At 39.6% G+C, this 25,745-nt stretch overlaps 1 protein-coding gene across 1 annotated transcript in view; it reads left to right on the top strand.

The window, feature by feature from the left end:
* The first annotated feature begins 10,011 nt into the window (after positions 1 to 10,011).
* The window catches only part of B3GNTL1 (UDP-GlcNAc:betaGal beta-1,3-N-acetylglucosaminyltransferase like 1), a 125,141-nt gene continuing 109,407 nt past the window's right edge, over positions 10,012 to 25,745 (top strand). Inside the window, exons 1-4 of the mRNA XM_069872357.1 lie at positions 10,012 to 10,099; positions 12,726 to 12,842; positions 12,968 to 13,067; positions 17,761 to 17,825. Of these exons, the coding sequence (XP_069728458.1) occupies positions 10,040 to 10,099; positions 12,726 to 12,842; positions 12,968 to 13,067; positions 17,761 to 17,825 (342 nt within the window). The 5' untranslated portion in view covers positions 10,012 to 10,039. The remainder of the gene's footprint in view (positions 10,100 to 12,725; positions 12,843 to 12,967; positions 13,068 to 17,760; positions 17,826 to 25,745) is intronic.

Genomic DNA, 25,745 nt, shown 5'->3' with positions numbered 1-25,745 from the left:
GCACACAGATTAGGGAGGCTGAGTGAGGTGTAATCTTGGCTAAGGAATCTAAGGTGGAGTAAGGATTAAACCTATGCTCTGTGATAGTGCCAAAACCACAGCTGTAGGATACTAAGGACTATTTTCGCAAACCACGCAGCTTGTTTTTCATCAAGCCAAGGGCCACAGCATCACAGTAGCGATAGTTCCTGTCCTTCTCTTTCATCATATTCCCCCCTCAAACACCTTAAAACTGTTAAGCAATGCAGTCCATGCAGTCCATTCATTCTTTATACATCAAACTGAAAAGCAATGAAGGGAATGATGTCTGGACCCAAGCAGCCTATTGAGAGGATCAAAAAGGTAACACAAAGCACAGAAGATGTATAAGAAGCAGAGATCATTTGCCATCCCACACAGCGATGCTGTCTCAGGACCTGGGGACCCGGGCAGAGGATTTAGTGCCTAAGCCTAGAGACTGCTCTGGGCTGCAGGCATTAACTCATGCTTGTGTGCCTGAGACCGGATAAAGCTGACCTCAAAAAACAAAAACCTCTACAGAGGCCTCAGCATATTGTTGTTTTGAGGATAGCCCTGTGCATTTCATCCACAAGAATCAGGTTTTTCTTTTCATTTCACAATAACCTGGGTATTTAAAATGTGTGCCAAAACGTACTCAGAAACCCAATCTGAGGACTTTTCAAGAGGACCAGTGGTTTATTTCTACCATCTAACAAACATTAATTTCCTGTTTTAGCGAGTGTAATTTATGCCACTGTGAAGCTGATATTTATCTTGATGCATATCCTCTTGGCTGGCTTAATTTTTCATTTTCTCCAGTTCCTCCAGTCTGCATACACTCTGCAACCTGCAGACTCAGCCTGGGCAAGCAGGAATTCTCCAAATGGATTTAGAAGTTTCTAGGACATGGTGGGAGAATCTGATAGCAGAAGACACATTCAGATCTATTAGTAGTCACTGCTCATAATAAAAACAAAGCTAAAGAGAATATTTGTAAAACTGACTTGAAAGAAGGAATATATGTTCCTTTCTGCTTCAGAACTTAGACAAAACTAAGGCAAATTACGTTAAACAAACTCAGCCCTTGCCAGGATGAACAAACGTTTGCAGTGTTGTTTGCTACATGCCCGTCATGAAATAAAGACACTGACATGCATTTTAATGCAACTCTCCCACAAATTGTGAAAAAATAATTGTGCAATGTGTATTGGTTGCTAGGTTACCTGAAGGGAAGAGAATATTTTTGCAGGCATGATGAACTAACAAGGTAAATAATTTGACTTAATCATTTTCAAATTTCACACTTAATTTTCAACAGCAGGTCTTTTGGGAGACCAGATCAACCTCAGATCTGATGACAGTGATTTTTAGAGCAAGACAGACGTGCTCCTGTGAGCCAGACCTGGACCGTGTGGTAGTTTTTAGATGACAAACTCCCCCACAACCTTGAATACAATGGCAGTTTTACTAGGAAAAAGGCATCGAGGTTTGCCCAGTTGCTATTGATGGCACATGAATTTTCATTTCTTCTTAAAGTCATTCACTGTGTGATATCTTAGCAAATATTGTAACTTTAACAGAAAAAAAAACCTAACTAGGCTCTCTGTAGATAGGCAATCTGTCTGCCCAGTACTCCTGTCAGCACCATTCTGGGAGGAACAACACTAATTCTGATTAAAGTGGATCAGGGATTGTCCAACTAATCCATAAATTCCAACATTATTACATATTTGCTCAAGGAAAAACAATGGATCAGATCATGAAATCAGATCTGTGCTGCTCCACACAGCAGTGTCCTTTGTGCTGCTTTGTGGCAGTATTTGCAGAGCAGATGTATCTGAAGGAAGGGGTAAAGGGCCATGCATCCCCTTGTCCCTTTGGGCACCAACCAGCTCAGCAGCAAGAATCCTCCAAGGAGACCTGAAGCTGAGGTGAGAATCTTTCTGTTTTGCAAGGTTTCCAGATGACAAACAATACCTTTGCTGAAAGAGATCCTGCTTTTTTTTTTTTTCCTTCTCTTTCTTCAGATTAAAGCATGTTTTGGTGACTATATTACGCCAGATTACACCCTCACTTAGGTGCCTACAAAACTGACCACAGAAATGCTTCGTTGATTAAGTAGTGAACTGAGCAAGAGGCAAGTTAGTTCTCTGTAGTCTCCACTTGGTTCCTTGCCTGACCTTCTGAAAGTCATTTGTCTGTATTATGGGCTGAGTTCAGTTGATGAGGAACTCTGAAAATCATTTGACAAATTCATAGTTCTCTGCCAATGTATTGTGAGAATAGTGGCAAAGGAACAATATGAAAGCTTGAAGGTATGCTAATAGGCCTTGTTGAGACTAAAAGATCTTAAATTGAAGTGTCCCAAGGACAGGGACAAGCCATGAAATCTAGCAAAAACTGGCAAGAAATGACTACGAAATTAGAAAGTATCTTTAGCCAGAAACACCATGAAGCCAGAATAAATGTTAGTATTTTTATAAAATGTTGTGGACACCCAAAGTCTCTTTCTTTTAAAGCTTTTGGGAGAAGTCCTTGAAGCAGCATGTAAGTATCAACTCTGAACTATATTGGTAACATATAGGTTTATGTATCTTCTGCTTTCTCAGACAGTATTCTGGCTGAAAATCCAATTGAATCAATTCAAGGGTAAAAAAACTAGTGTAAGCCTTTGAAGGAAAGAGAATCCTCTGTGCTGTTTATTTCTCTAGATACTTGTGCTCCTATGAAGAACTGGAGGTCCCTTGTTGTATATCGACCTTCCTCATTCTTCTCTTCCTATCTCTCATGGTGACAAGACTGAGTCAGGCCTTATGTGGACTCAAGTGCTTGAACAGAAACACGGACCAGTCAGTCTGGACTTCTTTCCCCAACAGAGAACTGTCTCATGTTAGCTAAAAAGTCTTCCGAGCAGAATTCTGGAGGTTTCATTCATCATGAGATGAGATGAGATGTTGTTCTGAAATTATCCTACTTCTAGACTGAAAGAACGAGAATACTTTCTTCTGTACTGGAAGATTTATATCTTAACAGTTTGCAGTAATCTCCTCTTTTTTTTTTTGTGTGTGTGTATTTTATCCAAAAAGGATGGAGCATTTCAAGGAGAAAAAAAAAAAAGTGAAAAAAAAAAAGTAAAAAAAAAAGTAAAACTAACCCAAATGGTTGATTATCTTTGTATCTCTAATTCTATTTAATTTCACACCTCCCTCACTTCACAGCACCATAACCTTTCTGAATTGCCCTTTGTGGTATCCACTCCTTCACTGTTGACCATTGCTCACTCATTCATTGCTTGTTGGATCAGCTGGGCACTTGCACAATCACGTCTTTGTTATGCTTTCAGACAGGCTGCAAGTCACAATATTGAAGCAGCACAAGGACTGTTTCCTCTGCTGGTATTATTCTTCCCCGGCATTTAGGAATTCAGCATCCTAAACACATGAAAATGCACATAAAGTAATTACGACAATAATTCAATCAACAGCTCTCATTTAACTAGCTACACAATATCATATCCCATTTAATTGTCATAAGAGAGTGAAATACCCAACAGCCTAAGGAGTTTTTGCAAGTTGGTCAACTGAGAAACAAGAATTTGCTTCTTTGAAAAGGGCAGCAGGTTCATTTAATAAATCAGTAGATGATGGTTGGTGGTAAATAGTTAGCAGGGATCCTAGGAGAGCTGCTCTCCCCAACCAGTTAATTGGCCCAAACAAAATGGAATGTAATTTCCTAACTAATAGGCACTGACAATAATGAAGAGCAACGGCAGGGACAGTGGGAAGATAAAGGAATGCACGTACCAAGGTTCTGCAACAGTATGAAATGTCAAAGTTCACGTTTACATGCATAATAACCACAAGTGGCACATGGGATTTTGGGTGCACAAGTAATCTAAGAACCCAAGATGGGAACACCAAAAAATACAGTTGGAGATTTTAAAACAAAATTAAACTTCTCATATGCATATACAGACATCTCAGTATGTAAATCCCTGCAGGATCTGCTGCTAGACCAGTGCTACAAATGGAGTTGAACACCTACCTATCCTTGAACTCTGTCTCAACAGGCAGAGTATTGTCAAGGAACAATGTGAGCTAAAGGACAAGAAGCAATGTGAGCTTAATGCTATTTTTAGTTAATTTCACTTAAAGTCAAATTATGATCTTGGCATCCCAGATAATGAAATTAAACCTCTCTCTCTTGCAGCAGAAAAAAAAAGAAATACCTTATTTGGGAAGGGAAAGTTTAGATATAAGTTAAGTAGCTGTGTTGATTATGGAAAGAATAATAGTATTCAGCAGGAGACAAGTCAGGATTTTTGTCACAGGGAGGAAGAAGCAGAGTCTTTTGTGCATGGGGATTTATTGCAGGCTCTAATGGCATCAGGATGATGTTACCAGGGAGCCTCTACACAATGAAATAATTTACTGTCATCTCTTATATCCTGCTATCATAACAACATGGTCTTTAAAGACCTACTTCTAAAGCAGTTTTGATAGCCAAATCCTATCTGTAGTGTCATGTCATAGATGCCATAAACTTACCTAAAAAAAAAAGCCCTACTTTACACAATTGTCAGTTTATTCACACAGAATTATGTGAATTGGGAATGTCCTTTGAAAGCATTATTACACAGTTGGATTTTCTGAGGTGTAAAGGGCTCCCTTCCCTCTCACATGCTCACTGCTGGCAGCTCGTGTAGTCCTTAATGCTGCATGAGGTCACAGCTTCTTCTCAGCTCTCCTGAAGCCAGGGAAAAGCTGCAGTGCTGTGCAGTCCCGCGAGCCTGGTGGTGTCATCACCTCCTACTCTTACAGCAGCCCATGCTTCCTCCAGTTGGGCTCAGTGGCCCAACGTGAGGTTTTCCGTATCATGAGTCTGGACTTGCTGGATGATCTCATGCTGGGGCTGTGCCTCACTCCTCCCACAGCTGAGGAGCCACACATGCTACTGGATAAGATAGTAACAAGCCACCACAGATACCACTGGCACAGATGGATGGCTTCTTCCCTTATGGATGCGGAGGTCCCAGGTTAGCAGTGTATTTGTCAGGCTGTTCAGAGCCCTTCTTGCCTTCTGAAGAGTTACATTTAGAAAAGAAGGTACATAAAAATGGAGTAACAACTTTACACTGAAAGAGAAGAGTTTTCTGTCTCAATTCTGCTCACATCCGGTCAATTTTCCAACAAGAATTACACTTTTACTACTCTCTTACAAGACAGACAACACAGCTGTAAGGGAGTAAGCTGCTCATGGTACAGGCCTTTGTATGATCAGCAGTATCATTAACTTTAATGAAGCTGTAAAGTCTTTTACTGAAGATGCATGAACCTGAAAGAACTCTTTATTTCATAATCCAGGATGAGTCTGATGTATTGAAATCTACAGAAAAATGGAAAAAACAGCCTTTTCTTGAAAATTAAACAAAATTGAAATAGAACTAGTCACCATAAACTGTACTTTCAGATTAGTATGTTAAGTATGATATTAAAAGATATAATAAGATATGATGTAATAACATGTCTTTTACAGGGTAGCATAAAGACATAAAGAACCTATTGAATACTATTTTCAATGAAGATGCATAAAGTAAACATTCTGTGTTCACTAGAACAACGCAATTCTTATAATCTTTTCTTCAGAGGCCTTTGGCCAGTTCATAATTCAAAATGTTGCTCACTTCCCTTCCTGTCTGTATGTCATATAAAGATGTGCATCCAGTACATTGTCTTGTGGGTCTCTGTGTATTATCCACATCCCAGTTACTGTTATGTATAAATTCCTCTGTAGGAATATGATTTATTCTTTAAGCACTTTCCCATCTTAAAATGTCAGATACTTCCTGTACTTATATACAAAGAAGTTCAAGCTCCTAAAGGTACTTAAGTTCAACAAAAAACCAGTATGAATTTACCAGTGAATCTTTGGGAAATGTACAATTCCACTTACTTTCCTCAGCTCTTCAGCATAACATCATTTTGTGTTTAACACTTCAGCCATCAAGCAGATCAAGCAGAGGTATGGCTTCAATAAACAAAGAACCTAAACTGAGCTCTCTAAAGGGTTATTCTTCTTCAAGTAGAAACTTTGATTCTCAAGGGTTATCACTTATGGCACACAGGAACTTGTCAAGATTAGGAAAACGGTATTTCAAGGCTAACTTTTATCTGTTTCCATTATCTGAATCTTGCTATCTTTTCTAAACAAAATTTTTTTCCCTCCAAAAAACTTACTTATGAAGCTTTTTAGTAAGGAAGGAAAATACTAATAACATTATTACCTTACTCGCTTTCAGACCAGCTACTTAATAACAAACCCAAACTGTATCAACCAAGGTGGTTAGAGCACACCCAGTTGCCTGTCACTGGATTATCCAGATTTTGCCAACTAAGAAATAAAGATATATTTTTTAAAGCCTAACTTTGCATAAGATTGCTAAATTATCAAAGCCCTGGGCAAAGAAAAACCTGCACTGATCTTGCTCAGCTCTGTGGAAGAACTGTGTCTCTCCCTTGCCACCACCTGTAGTCATAATGCCACAAAACCACAGTAAAGTATCCTCAACAGCCTGAGCTAGAGCAGTGAGGAGAATGGCTAAGGCAGAACAGGGAACCTGCATAAGGTTGCAGTGTGGCCCGGGAGACTGACAAGAGGACATGAAATGAAAGCACACAGGGAGTGGGATGACTGGTGGTGGTCAAGAAGAGTGTCTGTTTGGAGGTGTGGACTGGTACTGAAATGAGTGAGATCTTTCGATTTCACCCACAAAGATACCAAAGTCCAGTACTCCTGCTGAAACAATATTTGTGGCAATTTGCCAACTCGTAAAAACAACCATGAGCTCCTTCAGATTGACTCATTTTACAAAAAGAAACAAGCAACAGCAACATCCTTTGTAACGACAGCTACTGTTTCAAAGAGAGAAAAGCAGCACACAACAGTTCTTCTCGCTGAAAAATGCAACAGCACTTTTCAGCGAGGTTATTCAAAATCAGTATGTCTAAATTATAAGAGGTTTTCTTTAGAGCAATTAGCCCTGCAATTTTAGCTGAGCATTTGAAGTCTTGAGTACACAGGGAATTGGCCCAAATAACTCAATTCCTGGGTACCAGTCCCCTCTAAGAATAAAGGCTCTGAAGGCCAAAGGAAGGTGTTAGTGCCACTTGTGCAACTCCCTTAACAGGGTGTACACATGGAACTAATTGTAAACCAGTAATCAATTCTGATATTGAAGCACAAGGCAGATAATCTCACTCACACTACTTCGGTAATTTTCTTCTCATGTGGCTGGCTGGAATAAAACTGCTAAAATACTGTTTCCCTCATGCAGAAAAAGATCTAGGGGATATAATAGATCACAAGCTGATTAGGAGTCAACAGTATCACGGCATTGTGAAAAAGGCAAACACTGCACTAAGCTGTGCAAACAGGAACATGGCTTGCAAGACACGAGAATTAATCCTACTCTGCCCAGCACTGGTACAGCCCCAGCAGGAACACTCAGGCTGGAGCTAGGTCTCGTTTTCCAGTGGAGATGCAAAGTGCCCAGAGGGAGTCTGTAAGGGAGCGATGAGAATGAACAGAGGTCTGAAGTATGGCCAGTGAGGAAGAACTGGATAAATCAGATGTGCATAATCTACACAAGAAAGTAGGATGGGGGAAGAGTAACAACAATTTACAAATACATAAATCATGGCTGTGGAAAGGAAGGGAACAACTTGTTATCTGTGGAATAAAGAACAAAGTATGGGGATGGAGTTTGCAAGCAAAGAAATGGTTAAAAGCATTAGCAAGAAAGCAGCCGAGAAAGCACACAGCTGCAAGGGATCAAACACCAGGAGAAGGCTATCGGAGACCTCTTGGGCGGGGGCTGAGGGAGCCCCTCTGGGCAGAGACAGGCTTAAAGGATATTGGGCTGTGTCCTTTACAAGGGATTCCAGTCTTATCTTGGGCAGGTTACTGGCTACCTCATCTGTATTGACTCAGGGTGTTTGATTATGGAATGGGTATCTTTTTTTAGGCCTGCAAAAAAGCAGAAGAGGGTTTTGTTTCTTTTTAAAAAATAGACCAGCAGAACTTTTCCCATCTGGCCTAAAATGTGCTCAAAGCACTGAATCAACTTAGACAGGAAGAAAAGAGGATAATTTTTGCATAAGGGAAAATACTTGAACTCCCACTCGTAAAAGGACTCTCAAATTGAGGAGCTGTACCTTGGAAACTGGAGACTGGAGTGGATCTCAGGACAGTAGGACTGCTAGATGAGTTTCTGCAGTCCCATTCTGCCCTGTAGTTCTGTAATGAGAAAAATTGCATCCCTCTTTTCTTGCCACTCAACTGTGATGTTTCATGAAAATAATAGCATGTTTGGAAGCTCAAAGACTTTCTTCAGATAGAAGTGGTTTCAAACCTAGCTGTAAATTTGATATTTTACCTGTTTTGTTGAATGAGCCTTTTCACTAAGGTGCGCTCTGGAAATACTTCAGTACATTCAGCACTGTACATTCAAATACATTGCTTGTATATTCAGCATCAAATGTGTCAGAATAAAACTTTAATCACTTATTCTGTATTCCCAGTAAAGATACAACTAAATTAAGTTACCCGCGTGCTCCACACCACCAACAAAAAGATTTGCTTGTAAGGACACTCTCTTACCCCCTCCGTTACAGTTTCACCTTTTCAAAAGGAAACTAAGCCCAAGCCTACTTGTCCTCAATATCACCCTCATGATACCTTACACCAGCAGTCTTTTTTTTAACTCCTAGTGAAATCTGTTGAGATCTATGCTCCTGGGTCAGTTGGTCTGGGCTGTTAGAGTATAACCAGTCTGTGTCACTTTGGAAACAACAGAGCTAAATGTAAAGAAGGCAAAATAACTTCCTATGTGGTCTTTCTATCAAGATGACAACATTTCTGTAACAAGCTAAAGAACAAGGAAGTTTTAGGTTCACAGGAATGATCCTCAACAGGTTGTCTGATCAGGAATAAAACCTAAAAACTAGTATGATATTAAGTGTCTTTGTTTCTGTAATGCTTTTAGCTGTAAGAGGTGTTTTGTGTGCTGTTCCCTGCTGCTCTGAAAAATCTTTAAAGCAAAGCAATCAGAAGCACAACTTGGACCAAACTGTTTCTGCTTGCTTCTCAATGCGTTTGTCACTGAGAATGTCACTGTTGACGACAGCACTACAGACCTCTTTCCATTCCGATCCACATGAAAGAGGAACAGGCTTGAAATGATGGACAGCATTTTGAAAATTAGTTACCCAAGAGCACAAAAACGCCTGCTACATTTTCAAAACCCTGCAGGTAACGGCTCTCACAGTGCAAGTTACATCCCACTGAACACCTTTTGCACGTTTGTGAGCCCGTCTGCCCAGGATTCCCCAAAGTGAAAACCATATTTTAAGTAAGTATTTGTATTTAAGCTGCGCACTGTCAGAAAACATTCACGGTGTGATGGATTGGTTCTTTCTCCTAGGGGAAAGAAGCTCGCTCTACGTTCCGTAACCTGCTGTGCAACATGAGGCACCGGTCCCTGACTGGGACTCTTGTTTTGTACAGTGAGAGTAAAGCAACACGATGCTGCACTTCCTGAGCTAAACGAAAGCGTTAGCAGCCTTCTTCGCCAGAAAAAGGAACGACGGTGCTTAGCAGCAGTGTTTGCAGAGATTATAAACACAGGCTGGATGAAGAGGAGCTGCGTAGATCATTTGAAACGGATCCCGAGGGTGAATTACTGCTCTCAGCTCCGTGACCTCCACAAACCCCCGTGCAGCGCCTGGTTTCGCGGCCTCTGCCGGCGCCGCCAAAGGGAGAAGAGGCCGCACAGTGGTCGTTTCAGCAGGCGAACAACCAATTCCGAGATCACAGAGCCACAGAATCGCTCGGGCCCTTCACATCTTCGCCGCCAGCAACTCTTTTCCTACTTTTAGAGGTTATTAAAAGCCACAACCCGCCCCGCGGCCCCGCCCCGAGCCCCGGCCCCGCCCCTCAGGCCCGGAGGAGCCTCCGCCTCACGGCACCCGGCGTCGCCGTCATGGCGGAGGCGGGAGGAGCCGCCGCGCGCCCCGCGCCCCGCGCCCGGGCCGGTCACGTGGTACGAGTGGGGCGGGGCCGCGGGTGTGGGGGGCGGCGGGGCTGCCGGGCGGCCCTGGGGTCTGAGGGCGATGCCTGAGGGGGCCTGAGGGCGAGCGCTGGCGAGCCCGGGGGCGATCGTACGATCGTTTGGCTGGAAAAGAGCTTTTAAGAGTCCAACCGTCTCTGTCCACTGCTGAGCCATCGCTGAGCACCTTATCTGCCCGGCTTTTAAACCCCTCCAGCGATGGGGACTCCACCGCCTCCCCGGGCTCCTCTGCCAGGGCCTGAGAACCCTTTCAGTGAAGAGATTTTCCTTGATCATGGAATGGTTTAGGTTGGAAGGGACCTCAAAGCCCATCCAGGCCCACCCCCTGCCATGGGCAGGGACACCTCCCACTGGATCAGGGGCTCCAAGCCCCATCCAGCCTGGCCTTGAACCCCTCCAGGGATGGGGCAGGGAAGCGTTCTCTGGGCAACCTGGGCCAGGGCCTCCCCACCCTCACAGCAAAACATTTCTCCCCAAGATCTCATCTCAATCTCTCCTCTTTCGGCTGAAAACCCTTCCCCCTTGTCCTTTCTCTGCACTCCCTGATCAAAAGCTCCTCCCCAGCTTTCCTGTAGGCCTCCTTGTAAGTTTTTAACCTATTTATCCACTTCAGCCTTGTCCTTTATGTATTGTTTTTTGGGGTTTGGCTATGAGGAAGGTATTTTTTGGCTGAGAAATGCATTTCTAGACTGAAGGGCACTAAACTACCTGTTAACCATTTCACATTCTGTCATTTTAATCTTTACCCTCAGTTTAGTGATGGCAAAGCTACATTACTAGAGATACCTAAAATCACCTCAGGTATTATTCTGAAGTGGGCGAGGTACAGGGGAAATCTGAAGTAGTGTCACAATGCTCAAATCCAGATCTGATTCACAGTTCTGTGTTTTAACTTTTGGACTTGGCTCACAGACCGTGAAAGGATAAGGATTTTGCTATCAGTTGGTCTGTGCTAATGAAACGATAATTCTGACACAATTGTCACTCAGTTGATCATATAATGACAAAAATACATTGCTTGTTTCCAATTTATGTCTGTGTTTTGACTCAAAATTACTTTGAAAGAGCATTTTGCATATTTCTGTAGTTCACCATTATGGTAATGATCTACAACTATGTGAGAGACTGCTGCAAAGACAACTGGAATAATATTTTCTGGACTTTTCTGGATGTGCAAAACTGTAGCTAGTTTATGTTGTCTTTGGAGGAACTGGAAAGCTCTTTATGAATGAATATGTTAGATTCATTAGTGTGGATGTGTAGGCTCGTATTTGAATGGTTGGACTCGATGATCCGGTGGGTCTCTTCCAACCTGGTTATTCTATGATTCTGTGATTCTATGCCATCTAGGCATGGGGATATTAAATTCTTGAGTAAATTGGATGTATTGGTTTAGAATCCCAGATTTTTGCTTATATTTTAGATCTCCAAGTAGTTAGCTGAGGCATAGTTCTGAAATAATCTTTGTCTGTATGTTGTAATTTTTTGGTAATCAATTTCACTTTTTTAAATTTCTCCTCACCGTACTTGTTTATCACTCCAAAACAGAAGTCAAAGACCTGCTTTGCTTAAGATTTTAGGTAGCTTTCCCCCTACTTCTCTTAAATGCCGCTTTTGCCTGTTAAGCTGCCAAAAATAAGGATGTTCGTTCATTTTCAATGAGTAAGGTTTTTTTATTTTGCATGAAATGTTGTTAAGTTTTTTATTTGTCACTCATTGTGCCATACATCCCGCTGTAATGCCTGCATGCACATATATCACACTGTAAAAACCCCAAAAATACACTCCTCAATGTCCACTAAATCTGTCTGCATGCCAATGTGGATTCACATAATGTACGTCACTAAGTCTTGAATCATTCAGTTTCAGTATTCATCCAGTATTTTATTTATATTTTCTATTTTTTTATATTTTATTGTTAAGATTCTGATGTGCTCCTGACAGTAACTAATCATCTCTTTCTTGAAAATACACGTTTATGGTTACACTGCTCAATAGTTTAAATTCTGTTTGTAGGAACTTCACAAGATGTCCCACGAGACTCTTCACAAGTTACTTGGGTTCTTTGTCTGAAGTTCCCCATCCATTCCATAAGAAATTATAGTGCCTGGAATTGTGTTTTTATGATAGAATCAATTGTAAAAATTTTGGCTAGAGCCAAGGGCACCAGCTGCATCTGTGGGCATCTCTGGTTGGGTAGTAAGCCTAAAGAAAAATTGATGAATGAGAAAGATCAGTGGAAGACAAAAGTAGAGAGTGTTGTTAAGAAACACAAGAATGCCAGAAGCACGTTAGGGTGGTGTTAGAGATGTCCTGTTAGCAGTTTGAGGTCAATAGTCTCTTGTTTCCTTGGAGATCTACCGAAAGCCAGCTTGTAGAACTTGAAAAATAAAAAATAGTTTGAGAGAGAAGAAAGTAAACCATATATTTGTAAATAAAATAAAGGATCTTTGCTGACTTTTATGTTTTCAAGATGTGTTTCTTGTGAAAGTGTTGGAAGGATCTGACACTTCTCTTTTTAATGAACATTTTTTTTACTGTAAGTAAACCAGAGTTGTGCTTACTAACATACATCTGGGTTTTGTTTGGTTTTTTGTAGTCTATCATTGTGCCTGTTCACAACAGCGAGCGCTGGTTAGATGAATGCTTGAAATCAGTTTGGGAGCAAGATTTTGAAGGAGCCATGGAGCTGTCAGTTTTTAATGATGCCAGTGTGGTATGTTTCAGACCTTATTTAAAATAGTGCCCCAAGTAGATACTATCCCTGATACAATTTTTGGTTGGCCTGTGTTTGGTTCACCACACAAACTAAAAGAGCTGCACATCTCATCGTTTTTCTAGGATGGTTCAGCTGAAATAATTGAAAAATGGAAGATCAAGCTGGAAGATGCTGGTGTTCCAGTGATTGTTGGTAGTAATGATTCGTCTCAACCACGAGGTGGTGCGTAGCTTAATATTGATCTTTTGAGAGTTAACTTGTTATTGCAGGCATCTTCTATTTTCCAGTTTGAAAAGTGTCTTCGTAGCCACTTGCATCGCAGTGGAAAAAAAACATATCATTTCCCAGAGCACTCTGTTCAAAAACTCATTGCAATTTAGAATTAGGCCCTGTTGGTTTTGGCTCATTGGAATTCTTTTATACATCCAGGAATGGAGAATGTGGCTCAGCACCTGTGCTCTGCTCCTCTAAAGAATTTAGTTTAATTGTAATGTACACAATGTCGTTAATGCTTATAATTTTACTGTGGGTCTCTGATACCTGATTTATCTTCAGGAGATGGGTTTTAAGAGAAAAGAAATCCAAAATTTCTTAGGAAATAATTAAAAAAGTAAATGCATGTTTTCACTATTGTAGAACTGACCCGTAAATAAAACAAAATACATTTTGTTGTTCAGACCAAAACACAAGTTTCAGAAAACTTTTGTTGTGAGGTAAAAACTCTCACTAAACTCTTAAGTATTGTACACAGTGGGCTAAAGCAATATGTTTGTGAGCCACCAGGTAAGTGTCTGTTGTGAGTCCCTGTGGATTTACATGCTCATATGAATGACATGTACCCATTAGAGTAGATAACAAATCTCTGTAGCATTTTTTTCTTTTCCTTGTTTTGGTTGCTTTATGTTTAGGCTTTTTAGCAGACAAGCTTGCTAAAATGTAGAATAGAAATAAAAGAATTTCACTCTTTAATGCCATTCAACACCAGCTTCTTCCTAGTTTTTGATGATGTCTATTCGGAAGGACACAACCACAAGACAGAGCAGGCAGAACAGCACGCTCACATTTTGTGTGGGAGCTGTAGAACTAATGTTTCCATCATTCTGCATTGTATGACAATGAGGAGGCTGACAGGGATTGATATAAAACTGGTTCCACATATGTGTCTTCCAGGTTCTGGCACTGAAGAGATGCACTGACATGAATCTGGTCAGGGTCTGTTTTTTTAACAAAATTTCCTGTTTCTAACTGGGCAGGAACCTGGGCTCAGTACAGTCTCCTCAAAATGGTCTTCTTATGAAAAAGTCTGGTTTGGTTTCAAAGGCTGAATTTTCATCCCCTTGTGGAAACACACAGATGAGTAGGAGTTTGTGCACTGAATTCTTCTGCAACTTGGTGTAGGCCCCTGGGTTTATTTGCTGTCATTTCTTACGGACTTCTTTAAAGCTATCTTTTAAACAGTTGTCAGAGTGCAATACTGAGTAACACAGCATAACTATCACTATAAATATTCTCAGTATTGTAATATCTCTAGCATGAACCACAGTTTTTTTGGCACTGCAACTGGTAATGCTAGCATTATGGAGCTGGTGATGACAAAAGAGAGACAAAGTTAGTAGAGGGAATTTTTCTCTTTTGGGCAACCGATAAACTTGAGAGTGATGCAATGCCAGGAATTGCTTGTGTTCCTGGAAAGTTATCTGCTTTCCACCCCCCACAACTACTGGGTGATCAGTCACCTTTCAAATCTTACATCTGTCAGCAGGTGATGATCCAGAGGCTAAGTAGGTGGTGATTTCTGAAGAAAAAAAGCCAAAGAATAGTATCAGAGGTTGTTAATTATAGGACTTAGGAAAGCTGGTTCGTAGTGTTTTGTTAACAGCATATATTTTAGATTTTTATAAAACATTTTCTGTGTATAAAGTTTTGTTCCTTGTGCTGTCTTAATTGTGTGTGAATAAGTGTTCAGCTTGCAAGAACACACAGAAATTCTGAAATCAGCTCACCTTTGCATTTCAGGAAAATGGAACTAAAACTAAACAAGAGCTGTGACCTACGAGGAGTATTTTGTGCCATGCGAGATGTGTCAGATTATTGTTAACTTGCGTTCTGTTAAAAAAAACGCCCAGGCTTTCATGTGGAAGTCGCTCTCAGGTCACCATTAAAATGAGGGCAGCTTTTCTTCGAGGTTGTTACATTTTAGGTGTAGTTTACTTCAAATCCATAGTATTTGTTTGCATTCTGTGATTTACTGTGTTAAGGAGGAGTTACAACTGTAAGGAGACTTCTCTTTAAAAGAAGATGCTTTAGTGCAGAAACAATGTACAAGTCAGGCTTCACATCTTCAACTATTTACACAAGATTAGGATTTATTTCTGATTCTTCTCTAGCATGTAAAAGAAAGGGAGGGGGGACCTAGAAAAAAAGAATGGGTCACTTGCCTAAAAAAAGGAAACCTTTTTCTTTCCAAGAGTGAGGAATGTTAATATCTCACTGAGGCTTAAGTTTTTACAGCTGTAACCATAGTAACAGGCTCTTTTCACCAAGTAAGCAGGCCTTACAAAACTAAGAGACCTGGCACAAACATTTTATTTTGTTCAGCAGAGTGATATTAAAGATTTTTAATTTGTGCCAAACAGAAGATTCATTGTGGTGAAACAGTTTCTAGTATCTTGTTTCTTCTGTGGAGAGTTGTATCTCTCTTATTAATAATTTTAAAAGTATGTGTATTTTCTTTTCTCCCCTCTAAAAAAAGAAAAGAAATATTTTCCAACTTTTTCTCATAACAAATATTAAATACTTCATTATTTTGTTTAAAGTATTGCATGTAAAAATGGGATCTGAAATATTTCAGAAAGTTCATTGTCATTTTGTAGTTGCCTTTGAGTCTTCTCCACTTTTTTCCTATGTTATTGATTCTTACTACTTAAATATTTCCTATTGAAGTTTGGGGTACCCTAATAACAGCACCGAAATGGAAGTACGGGCTGCTTTACAGCTGATAATGGTGTGTAAGAGTATCAATTTGATTGATGCCGGGCAAATTTAGGTCTGTCCTGTCCTTTTCCCTCTTGCTTTATCAGGAACCTTCACAGTATTCAGGTTTTGCTTGTTTGGCGTGTCCAGACCTGCTAACTTGCATCGTGTTTCCCACTATAGTTTCTCCTGCCAGGATCCAGCTCTGCTGTTGTGGCAGCTACTGACTTTCCCAGCTGCTTTTTCACTGCCAGTAGGAAGGAGAGTAACTGTATGTGGGAGAGAAGATACTTCTGTGTGTATAAAAAGTAATAAGTAAATATACTATGAGATAAGAAGTCCAAGAGATTTGCAATGAAGAGAGTTTGAGGTGAGGATTAAAATATTCAAAATACCTAAGGAAAGAATAACAGAATTATGAGGAAGAGCCTTTGTGAGTAGTTGACAGAATGTTCCTTTGAAGCAGTAAGAAATGCAGACATAAGTCTGTTTCTGTGCTTGGACAACTCAGTAAAATAGTCAAGGAGCATTAAAACTAAGGGAACCTTTGAGCCCTGTTAAATTTGTTTCCTGAGCAAACTCAAACCTGTGTCGCATAAAAAGGGTGGAGAATTACAGAATTCTACCTTTTTTATCAAATGCAAAATCAAAAACTCTAAGGATAGTACTATTTAAAATTATCCTACTCCACTTCATGGTGAGATTTTCTGACTTTATGTTTCCAGTTTTCACATTAAAGAATAAAACCTCACAGTATTGCATATCTTCACATCAGGGCAATCTTTTGCTGGATTCCCTGACTTGGTACTTTAAAGAAGCTCCTATGTCATGTACATGACCAAGTGGAATTCATATAGCGTTTTTCAGAAGAACGCTGCATACAGTGTGGTCTTTTCTTATAATACTGCCTGGGAAAAGAGTCCAAAGACCAGAATATTCTTGGATAGAGCTTGTCTATGTACAAGAATCATCCCAGGTGAACACTCCTACCTTGCAGGTGTATTTCAGTGATAACCAGAGTTCATCTTATTGATAGTTGCTGCTGGTAGCCTCTCCTGTTTACTTTGGCCCTGCCATGTGACCCTCCAGTGCTGTCATCTGCTTCAGAAATAACACTGACAAAAATGTTTTCTTGTGGTTCAACTTCCTGAAATTGATGGTGAAAGATCCAACAGTGTCAGGGGGAGAAACTAACAGACCCCGGATGCCAATGTTGTCTTTTGACTGACTATATTTCATTGTAGCCACATTTGTGCTCCTTATCCATATATTCTTCTGCTCTGGCTCTCCTCCGCATTACACGTCCCATTAAAGAAATGGCGCATGAAGGTTTTGTATTTGCATACTTTGTGTTTAACAAGCATGATAGAACAAAAGTTTTTTTGTATCCTTCTGAGGCCCTGACCCCTGGTGGGAAGAAGGAGTTGCCTAGCAATCTCTTGTTCTTTCTTTGCCTTTTTATGATTTGTTACTATTTGTTATGACCCAAGAGATGTATATATATATATGTGTGTGTGTATACAGCCAAGGGTTATTAGCATCTGCTTACTGCAAGGTAGTTTCTGGACTTCAGCTGTCCCTTCTAACCCAAACCATTCTGTGATTCTACAATCAGAGGTGCACTGGATGTGAGACCTGGGTAGCCGGACTCTTCAAGATATGTATTATGTCTTATGTCTTTGTGGAGGGCTTGGAAAAGTAGTCAAATTCTGCTCTGTGGTAGCATTCGAACGCAGACAACTGATAACCCCTCAGAGAAGACAACTGGGACAGGCATACAAGTTAAATATTTACAAATTATCTCCTTTAAACATGGAAAGATCGCATACTTTACCTGATAATGATTTTTGTATTCCCTTTCAGCTGTTCTTGACTGTAGTAAGATTTAAAAAACTGCAAAAGTAAAAGCTACCAAGTAATTGTATGTTTGTTTTCTCAACAGTTGGATTTGCTAAAAATCAAGCCATAATTCAGAGCTCAGGAGCGTATCTCTGTTTTCTGGATTCAGTAAGTTGATGCATTTTGTCTAACTTAGTTTTGGCAGTAAAACAACATTGTTTTTAATGTCGTTATTGTTTTTTTTTAAAAACAAGCTGTTTAATAATGCTTGGGTGTTAAACACACTTGTTACTATTCATAGCCATAAAGTTGTCTTCCAGCCTGTTAAAAGCCTCCAGCCCTACATCATTCTTTGATCCTGTCCAATTCCACAAGCTGTTGTGAGCAGGGTTGGGCAAGGTTGATATTAAGTTGCTTTCAGGATTTTTCTTCATAAAATTGTATTGATGAGAAACTAGGATCTCATCTACTGGCTTTTTGGGGCAAAATAGCAGAGGTCTTGCCTTCCATCTTGAATTTTTTTTGCGACCCTTTGTTGGATACCTTCTGTGGGTTCAGGTCACTAACTCACAGGTAACTCTGACTTTATGCAGCTTAGTACACAGTGAAGGGTTTCACAGACATGCGTAGCTGATCTGAGGAATGGTGCCATGTGGCTGGGATCAGACAAGAAGAGCAAGACCTATAAGGCTCACTGATGTCACGTAATTTCACCTAATGATTGATTGTTTCCTCTGCATTGGAACTGAACTATAGTTTAGTGGAGTACTAGGAGGAACTGGATGCTGAACGTATAGGTTTTCAGGTAGGATTCAACTTCAAGTTATGATTGCCTCTGCTTATTAGAAAGTGTCACGAGAGCAGGGCTGTAAACTCTGTAGACTTACAACCACACAGGTTTTAACTGGGGAGATCTTACAGCTTGCAAACTCCATTTCTAGTATCAACTGGATAGAAATGTTTGTTTGTTTGTGTGTCAAGATTTTTGTAAACTGATCCGTGTGCTGTTGCAGGACATAGTTCAGCACTGGTGTGTTTCTTCTGACCCAAGGCAATGCAGCAGAAAGTTCGTGTCTTGCCATTTAAGAAATTAAGTTTTGCAGGTGGCTTTCCTGGTCTTTATTCTTGCTTTTGTTAAGTTACTAGTGTATTTAGCAATGCAGCGTGCCTTTCTTAAATGAGTTTATTTGAATTTACGCTAATTTCCCTTTGAGACTTTGTTGGTTTGAGGTTTTTTTGTTTGTTTTACAGAGTGTATTTCATGTAAATCTTTGTGTAGAAATTTATGGAGGGGTAAGCTTCGAAGTGCAGTATTGGGTACATGTGGGTATATATAGGGATTTCAGGAACATCCATTGAATACACAGAACTCCCAATCAAGTAAAAAAATTAATGATGTTTGGGAAGGTCAGTTTCTCATTTATCCAAAAATAAGTATTTTGTATCCAGCACTGAATGTCAGTGTCTGTTTCATAAAGATTATTTTGAGAAAGTGTGTGCACAAAATCCATAGCTCTAGTTTTGATCACCCAACTCACCAGATTTTAGAAGTACATGGGCATCATAAATAATGCCATGAAGTAGGTGGAGCAATGACAGTTTTGTTGAGACGAATGAACTTGGGATCCAGTTCTTCTTGCTTTATTTCAGGTAGACCCAAACTCAAGTGCTGGTTCTAATTGTATGGATGATTCCATGGATTTAACTGTCCTGTATTCTTAGTCAGTTAGGGTGTTTACATATCTAAAATGAAAAACAAAATAGATCTTAGTTATTATTTGCCAAGTTTCAGGTATTCCAGGTTTGGCCAGATACCATGCTGTATGGGGTGTTCTAGGGAGTATGTAAGATGTGCTCCATACATACTTATGTTTCCTGAAGTTAGCTGAGTACATCTCTGCCTGGGTACAGAATTCACCTGCCATTCTTTTGTCCTGCGGAGCTTTGTGTTGTATGTTTCAAAGCTGTACAGAATAATTTCCTGAAGTGAATTTTGGATTAATTTTTCTTTTCAATCCAGAGATATGTAGATGTTGGAAATCACTAGCAATAAACTTGAAAAGTAAATTCTTCCAATGAAATTAACATTTTTTAATAGAGATTTCCTCAGGATTCTTAATTTGTTATATACAGTGTTTATACAGCACGCATCTTCATGCTGCTGTGTTGTTTCTAGTTGCTAACTACCTGTTCAGGATAAGAAAACATCAGGTAAACAAGTTGTAGCTATTAAGGCAATTATATTGAAATTCTGCAACATTATCATTAGCATAAGTTTATATTTTATAGACTAAAGATCTCCTTGAAGCAATTTGAGAATTTTATGAATTGGAGTATGGATCAGCTTGGAAGATGCTACCAAGATTTCCTGTGCTACACATTTCTGTTGCTGTTATTGTGCTAAATGCTTCAAAACTGAAGACTTTCAGAACTATTGGAAACCTAATCTTGATATAGAAGAAATATTAAATGTTTGCCACTACTTAAATATATTCTTTACTGTCTCTTGTTGTCACTACCATTGTTTTGCTGAGAACAGATCAGAGGAAAGAAAATGAATATGGAAACTGCTACAAGTCTAAACTTTGTCTGTAGTTAGTAAATGTTGTGTGGTAATAGCTGAAGCACAGATGTTGCCAGCTGTTCAGCAGCTCCACTTCTGCACACCACCTACCTCTTTCATTTCAGTCACCAATCCAGTGTCGAGCTCTCTGGGAAGGAATGTTGATATCAGCCTTTTGGAATGTGGTGCAGTAATGCTAGGGAATTGGCCTTCAAAAGTGCAGCCAGAATTGCAGGTTTGCTGTAGGTGGATGTAGAGAGAAATGGGGCTGGATCATTGGTTTGTGTACATTTTGTCTAGACGAACAAACACCTCATGGCTGCTTGCACATTCATTACAATTCTTTGAGTGAAATAATTGTATGAGCGTATTTGGGAGCATCTTTGGAACTGCTGGCTCCAGACAGACTGTTTTGCTTGCTATTCCAGCTGGAGTCAAGCTGCTTCTGTTATGTCTCTCAACACAGATTTGTGAGGACAACAAATTGGGAAGAAATGTGGAAAAAATGGCTACAGAGCTCAGAACTGTCAGAATTTGATCAGCCTGTTCTAGTACAAAGTGGCAGCTGTTTGGCTAATAGCTGTTGTGGAGGGGGTTCTGCTGTGGCTGTATTTACAGATTTCACCTCTAAGCTACTGAAGTATTTTTCCCACTGGGAAAACAAGTCGAAAAATTGGAGATACTTAGTAATTTGTTGATATTTAACATCTATAGTCTCAGAAAATCTCAATCATAATGACGATAGGATTAACCAATTATGCAAATACATTTCACTGTTACCAAATTCAAATTGTCTATAGTTATGAGTTTACCTAGGAGTTGCAGCTTATTCCAACCACAGTTTGTTCACTTTCTATGGTGATTGATATCTTTGTTACAAGCATTTGCCCTGTTGCAGCACAGCAGGACTCTTAGACTAAAAATTCCTTGTTCTACGTTGAATTGCTGTTTTCAATGCCATTCACTCAAACATGCTTATACTTGTATAAAGCTGTAGTTCTTTAGAAAGGAATATGCTTTCATTTCATCCTAATGGTCTGTGTAGATTCCCAATATCCCGTTCTGTCTTGGTGTTGGAGGGTTCTGGACTGTCAAAGAAGAAATATAAGTATGTACTTCTTTGACCTGTGTTATTTCAAACCTGGCCATGCTTACTCACATCCCTAACACACTTGTTCTAGCCTTTGGAAAGCTCTGCTGGCTGTATGTCGCTGTTTCTGAGGTCCTTAGCCAGTTAAAAGCTGTGAGCTAAACCATGTTGTTGCAGTGTCATTGCTTGCTGACAGTTGGAAGTGATGTAGGGAAACAGTGACATTTCATTCACCAAAGGTGAGGGTGAATCACTGGAACTGGTGTTCCTATGTTGGAAATGGCAGCTGCTGACCTGTGCCTTTCCATTTTTTATATTTGCTTGTATGATTGATGTTGGGAATGGTAATCCTTAATTGCTGTGCAATGGCACACTTTTCTTGAGTTTCAAGTTAAGAACACTTCTCTGAGGGGGTTATTTGTAAAGCCCTTGGGAGAAGATGGCTGGACCTTAGCTGGCCAGGCTTGGTGGGTGTTCAGGGACTCCAGCATCCAGGCCAGCTTTCAGTTATAAACATAGCTGCTTGTTGGTATCGTCTCCATAACTTGTTGGTTTGGAAATATGGATTTCTTGTTGCTGTTATACATTGCTCTACAGGTGCTAGTAAACTTGAAATAGTCTTCGTTTCTTTCAAATTAAGTATATTGCTTAGGAAGTGAAGCAGTGATCAGGCTTTGGTGGGTTTAACATACTGTTCCTTACAAATTTATTTTTTTTTTAAATTTTTTTTTGTATTTTTAGGATCAGTCGCTTTGCTTTGGCAGAGCTGTTGAGAGGCCAATTCTTGCGGGTCCCAGGCCTTTTCCTTCCCTGGTTCAGGGAGCCGAAGTGATCAGTACCAAAGGAAGATTTCCACTGTAGTCTATGCAGATGCAGGAGAAATGAGTGACCAGTGACTATGTACTGAATGACTTTGGAGGTGCTGTGTTTATCCTCAGTGAGTCAGACATTCTCCTGGTGTTGCTGCAGGCTGTAGTTCATGTGTAATAATTGCAATAGCAGGAAGGGGCTGTTAGTGTGAGGATGGAGCATGAGTGCTCTTGGCTTTTTTATGAGCCAAATACAAAGGAAACTGCAAAAGCTCGGGGTGGTGCATCTGTAACAGGAGTTCAGAACAACCCTTCAGTACTGAGCTGTAATAACGCGTTGTTCTGTGTGAACTTGTCCTTAGTTTTAAAAAGTAGATGGTATTGTACATTGAGCTGTATGTTTTGCTTTCCTTTCTGATATGCAATACCCCACACTTCTAAGAGAAAACCATCAGGTTTTCCCTGGAGTTCAGTGGGATCTGATCAGTCTGACTGAAGAGGTTGGGAATGCTCATTGTGTGAATTTACCCAAACTGTTTTTAAGAAACACATGCAGAAAAACCAACTTTGAGTAACGTTCTTAAGCTCAGTCTGTTGATTTAGTTTTTGTTTTCTTCAACTATATATCTGAGCAAAGTAAAATGAAACACTTATTACAAATTGTGTGTGTTTTTGTTAAAAGTGGTACCTGTGGTTGGAGGGAGACAGCCCAGCAGAGCACTGTATGGCCAGTTCATCTGTAGTGGTGTGAAACCTGACCCAAGCCAGCAGGCTGCCTGCAGAAGGGCTGTATTTGATAGGAACATATGCCTGCAGAATGCCTATTGGATGGAAAGGTGATGGACTTCATGGCTCCTGCTGACAGAAACACACCTGGGCTTATTTTTCTCGTGTGAAATAAAGTCTTTTTCATTCTCGCATCTTTCAGCAAATTGTTTTCGTATTCACAGTGGACACAGAGAACAGCAAGATGTTTGTAATCAACCACATTCCTATAAATTCTGTGTTATTTTTAATGCCTGAAGCAGGTTTCTGTTTGTGTTGCTTTATTTTTTCCTGGTTTACACTGTCTACGTATTTTGATTACATAAACCCAGCTATTACTGGAGACTTTTCTTAATTTCTTGATTAAGTTTGGTCAGTAGGATCACACGAAAATAGATTTGCTTACAGATTTTTTTTTTATTTAGCTGTTCTGCTGCAAGCATATGCTTAGTGAAGGCATGCATTTGTCCAGTATTTATATTAGATCTGTTCTTTTGTCAGTTCCTATCAGTGGGAGAAATCCCTCTTCATCCTGTCTGCCTTATACCTGCTAGGAAACAACCATTACAGGCTTTCATGTTAAAACAGAAAACTAAATTTCAGTGGAAACATCTGTGAAACTTGCTGATTTTAAGGTTCTGTTTTCAATGTAATTCACTGCTGGCCTTGTTACCTTTCCTGCTCGCTCCTAGGAGACAAACAAACTAAAGACACTTCCCTTTTTTGGTACAGCAACCGCATTCAGGTTACTTTTTTGCCTGACTTTTTTTTTTTGCCTGACGTGATATGAGCGGAAGATAATTTGGAAAGTGTTTTTATCTAATTACTGAGAATTTTTCTCAGTTTTAAACCAAAAAAGATGAGTGAATGCTGACTGTGGAAACTGAAGTCTGGCAACACTGTTGCTGAATTCAGTATCATGAATACAACAAATTTGGTGTAAAATTTGTGATTGCATGATGTAAAAATGGATTAAATATTTTAACCTCTTTGATTGTCTCATACTGTACCAGTACTGTACTTTACCAGCTCTTACGGGACAGTGTGTGTGTGGGTGTCTCACTCCTTTTGTGCCCTCTGAAGTTTAAAAATTTTTAAAGTGCTCTTGTTTTGTGATACAATCTTTTGGTTTCACTCATTAGAATTTAATTTGGTTGTAAAAAAAATAGTCTAGAATACAACCATGTTACTGAATATTATTTCTGTATAAATATATTCTGGTTTCCACTTTGTGGTTACCTGCCCAGCTAGAGATGATGAAGAATCTGTAAAGCACTGAAGCTGGGTTTTGCAGTTCACTGGCTTTTCTAGTTGCCTAGTCTAAAAAGTCTGAAAAGCGAAATGTCTGGTATCACTCAATGTTATCTGGTATGTGATTTGTATTTTTTGCTGTTCTTCCTCCTTGCCTAATTCCTTTATTGTTTTATTTGCAGTTTTGTTTTAAACTACTATGCTTTGTGGTTTTTCTTTCCCCTTCCAGAAACCTGGAAGTCTCACAGAACCATCCAGCAATGCGGCCAGTCTGTAAAACTGTTAATTGAAAAGTAAAGAAAGGTCATTCAGGAAAAGAGTTCATAGACTTTTCCAGCATTAGAGAATGAAGATGGATTAATAAAGACATTTGGAAGTTTTTGTGGTTACAATGCCCCCTCTTTAGCTGGGTTTTACAGAGTGTTTTCCCTCTTGCTGATAGCTTTAGACCCTAATCTGTAGACTTGCCAGTGTGGCCAGCAGCATCACAAGGACTCAGTGTTGTGTGAGGGGGACCTGGCCTTCCTTGTCAAAACTTCTGCTTGTAGAAGCATAACATTGGCCTGCTTGGTGCACAGGATATTTGGATTAGGTTTGAATACTTTCTACGCTGATTTAACCTTCTAAAATCAATGTGGTTATTTTTCATCTTTGTAAATGCTTGAGTTCTGTTAAATTTATCTCTGTTGTGCAGGGTGGTAAACTTTGGAATCTTTGAGCACAAGAGAATATGTTGTATATTTTAAGAGATAACAGCAACGTTGATCTAAGCACTGAAATTCCTTGCTTTTTGATGGACTTCTTTTCATTCTCATTTTTTTTAATTTAACAGGAGACATCTAAGAATCCCAAGTAATTTGTAAAAAGTGAACAGAGCTTAGTTAAAATATATTTCCTATTGCTTATATGAAAATCAGGTTTTAATTGAGAAAAATCAGAAATATGATTGTGGGGTTTTTATGGGAAACAAGGTAAATATTTTATGGAACATTTGCGTGACACAGTACTTGAATTCTGGTGCTTTATTGTGAAGGTGGGTTAGATGATAAATAATATCATTGTAGGTTTGAAGGAACTGATGTGCAGAGGTTTAGAAATTGGAAAGGCTTGTTTCAGTCTGTTGACTCTGAGTAACATCTCTTATTACTAAATATGCCCTAAATCCAAATACAGAAAAATGCTTCTGACAGTGTATTCCTTCCATCTTTTATAAACTTGCATGTGATAAGGGTCAGTTTTATTATTAATTTGTTTTATCTTTAACCTTGAACTGTATTAAATAGTTGGATCTACTTATAAAACTTTTTCACCCTTGTGTTAGTTTTGATAAAACTGTAGCGTTGCCTTTATATCAAGGTCATTCCACCCTCTAAGCTGTAGCTATTTAAGTGCTGAGATACTTTTTGTTGCCATAGATTTGACTGAAAGTTTTATTTTGAAAGTTGTTGGGAATTCAGTATTTGTTTTTTTGGCTTTATTAGGAATCTCCTTAGAGTGATTTAAGGTGAGGAACTGTTAAAAGAATGGATGTAGAATAGGAGTTGAGGTTTCATTTTAATTGTGTTTGCCTGACAGGGAAAAGGGAGGCCTGATAAGGATTTGGAAATGCT

This window comes from Phaenicophaeus curvirostris, chromosome 19 (genome assembly GCF_032191515.1).
Source record: "Phaenicophaeus curvirostris isolate KB17595 chromosome 19, BPBGC_Pcur_1.0, whole genome shotgun sequence".
In the NCBI taxonomy this organism is placed as follows: domain Eukaryota; kingdom Metazoa; phylum Chordata; class Aves; order Cuculiformes; family Cuculidae; genus Phaenicophaeus; species Phaenicophaeus curvirostris.
Note: the sequence above shows the minus strand (reverse complement) of the source record. Positions and strands in the feature narration are given on the sequence as shown.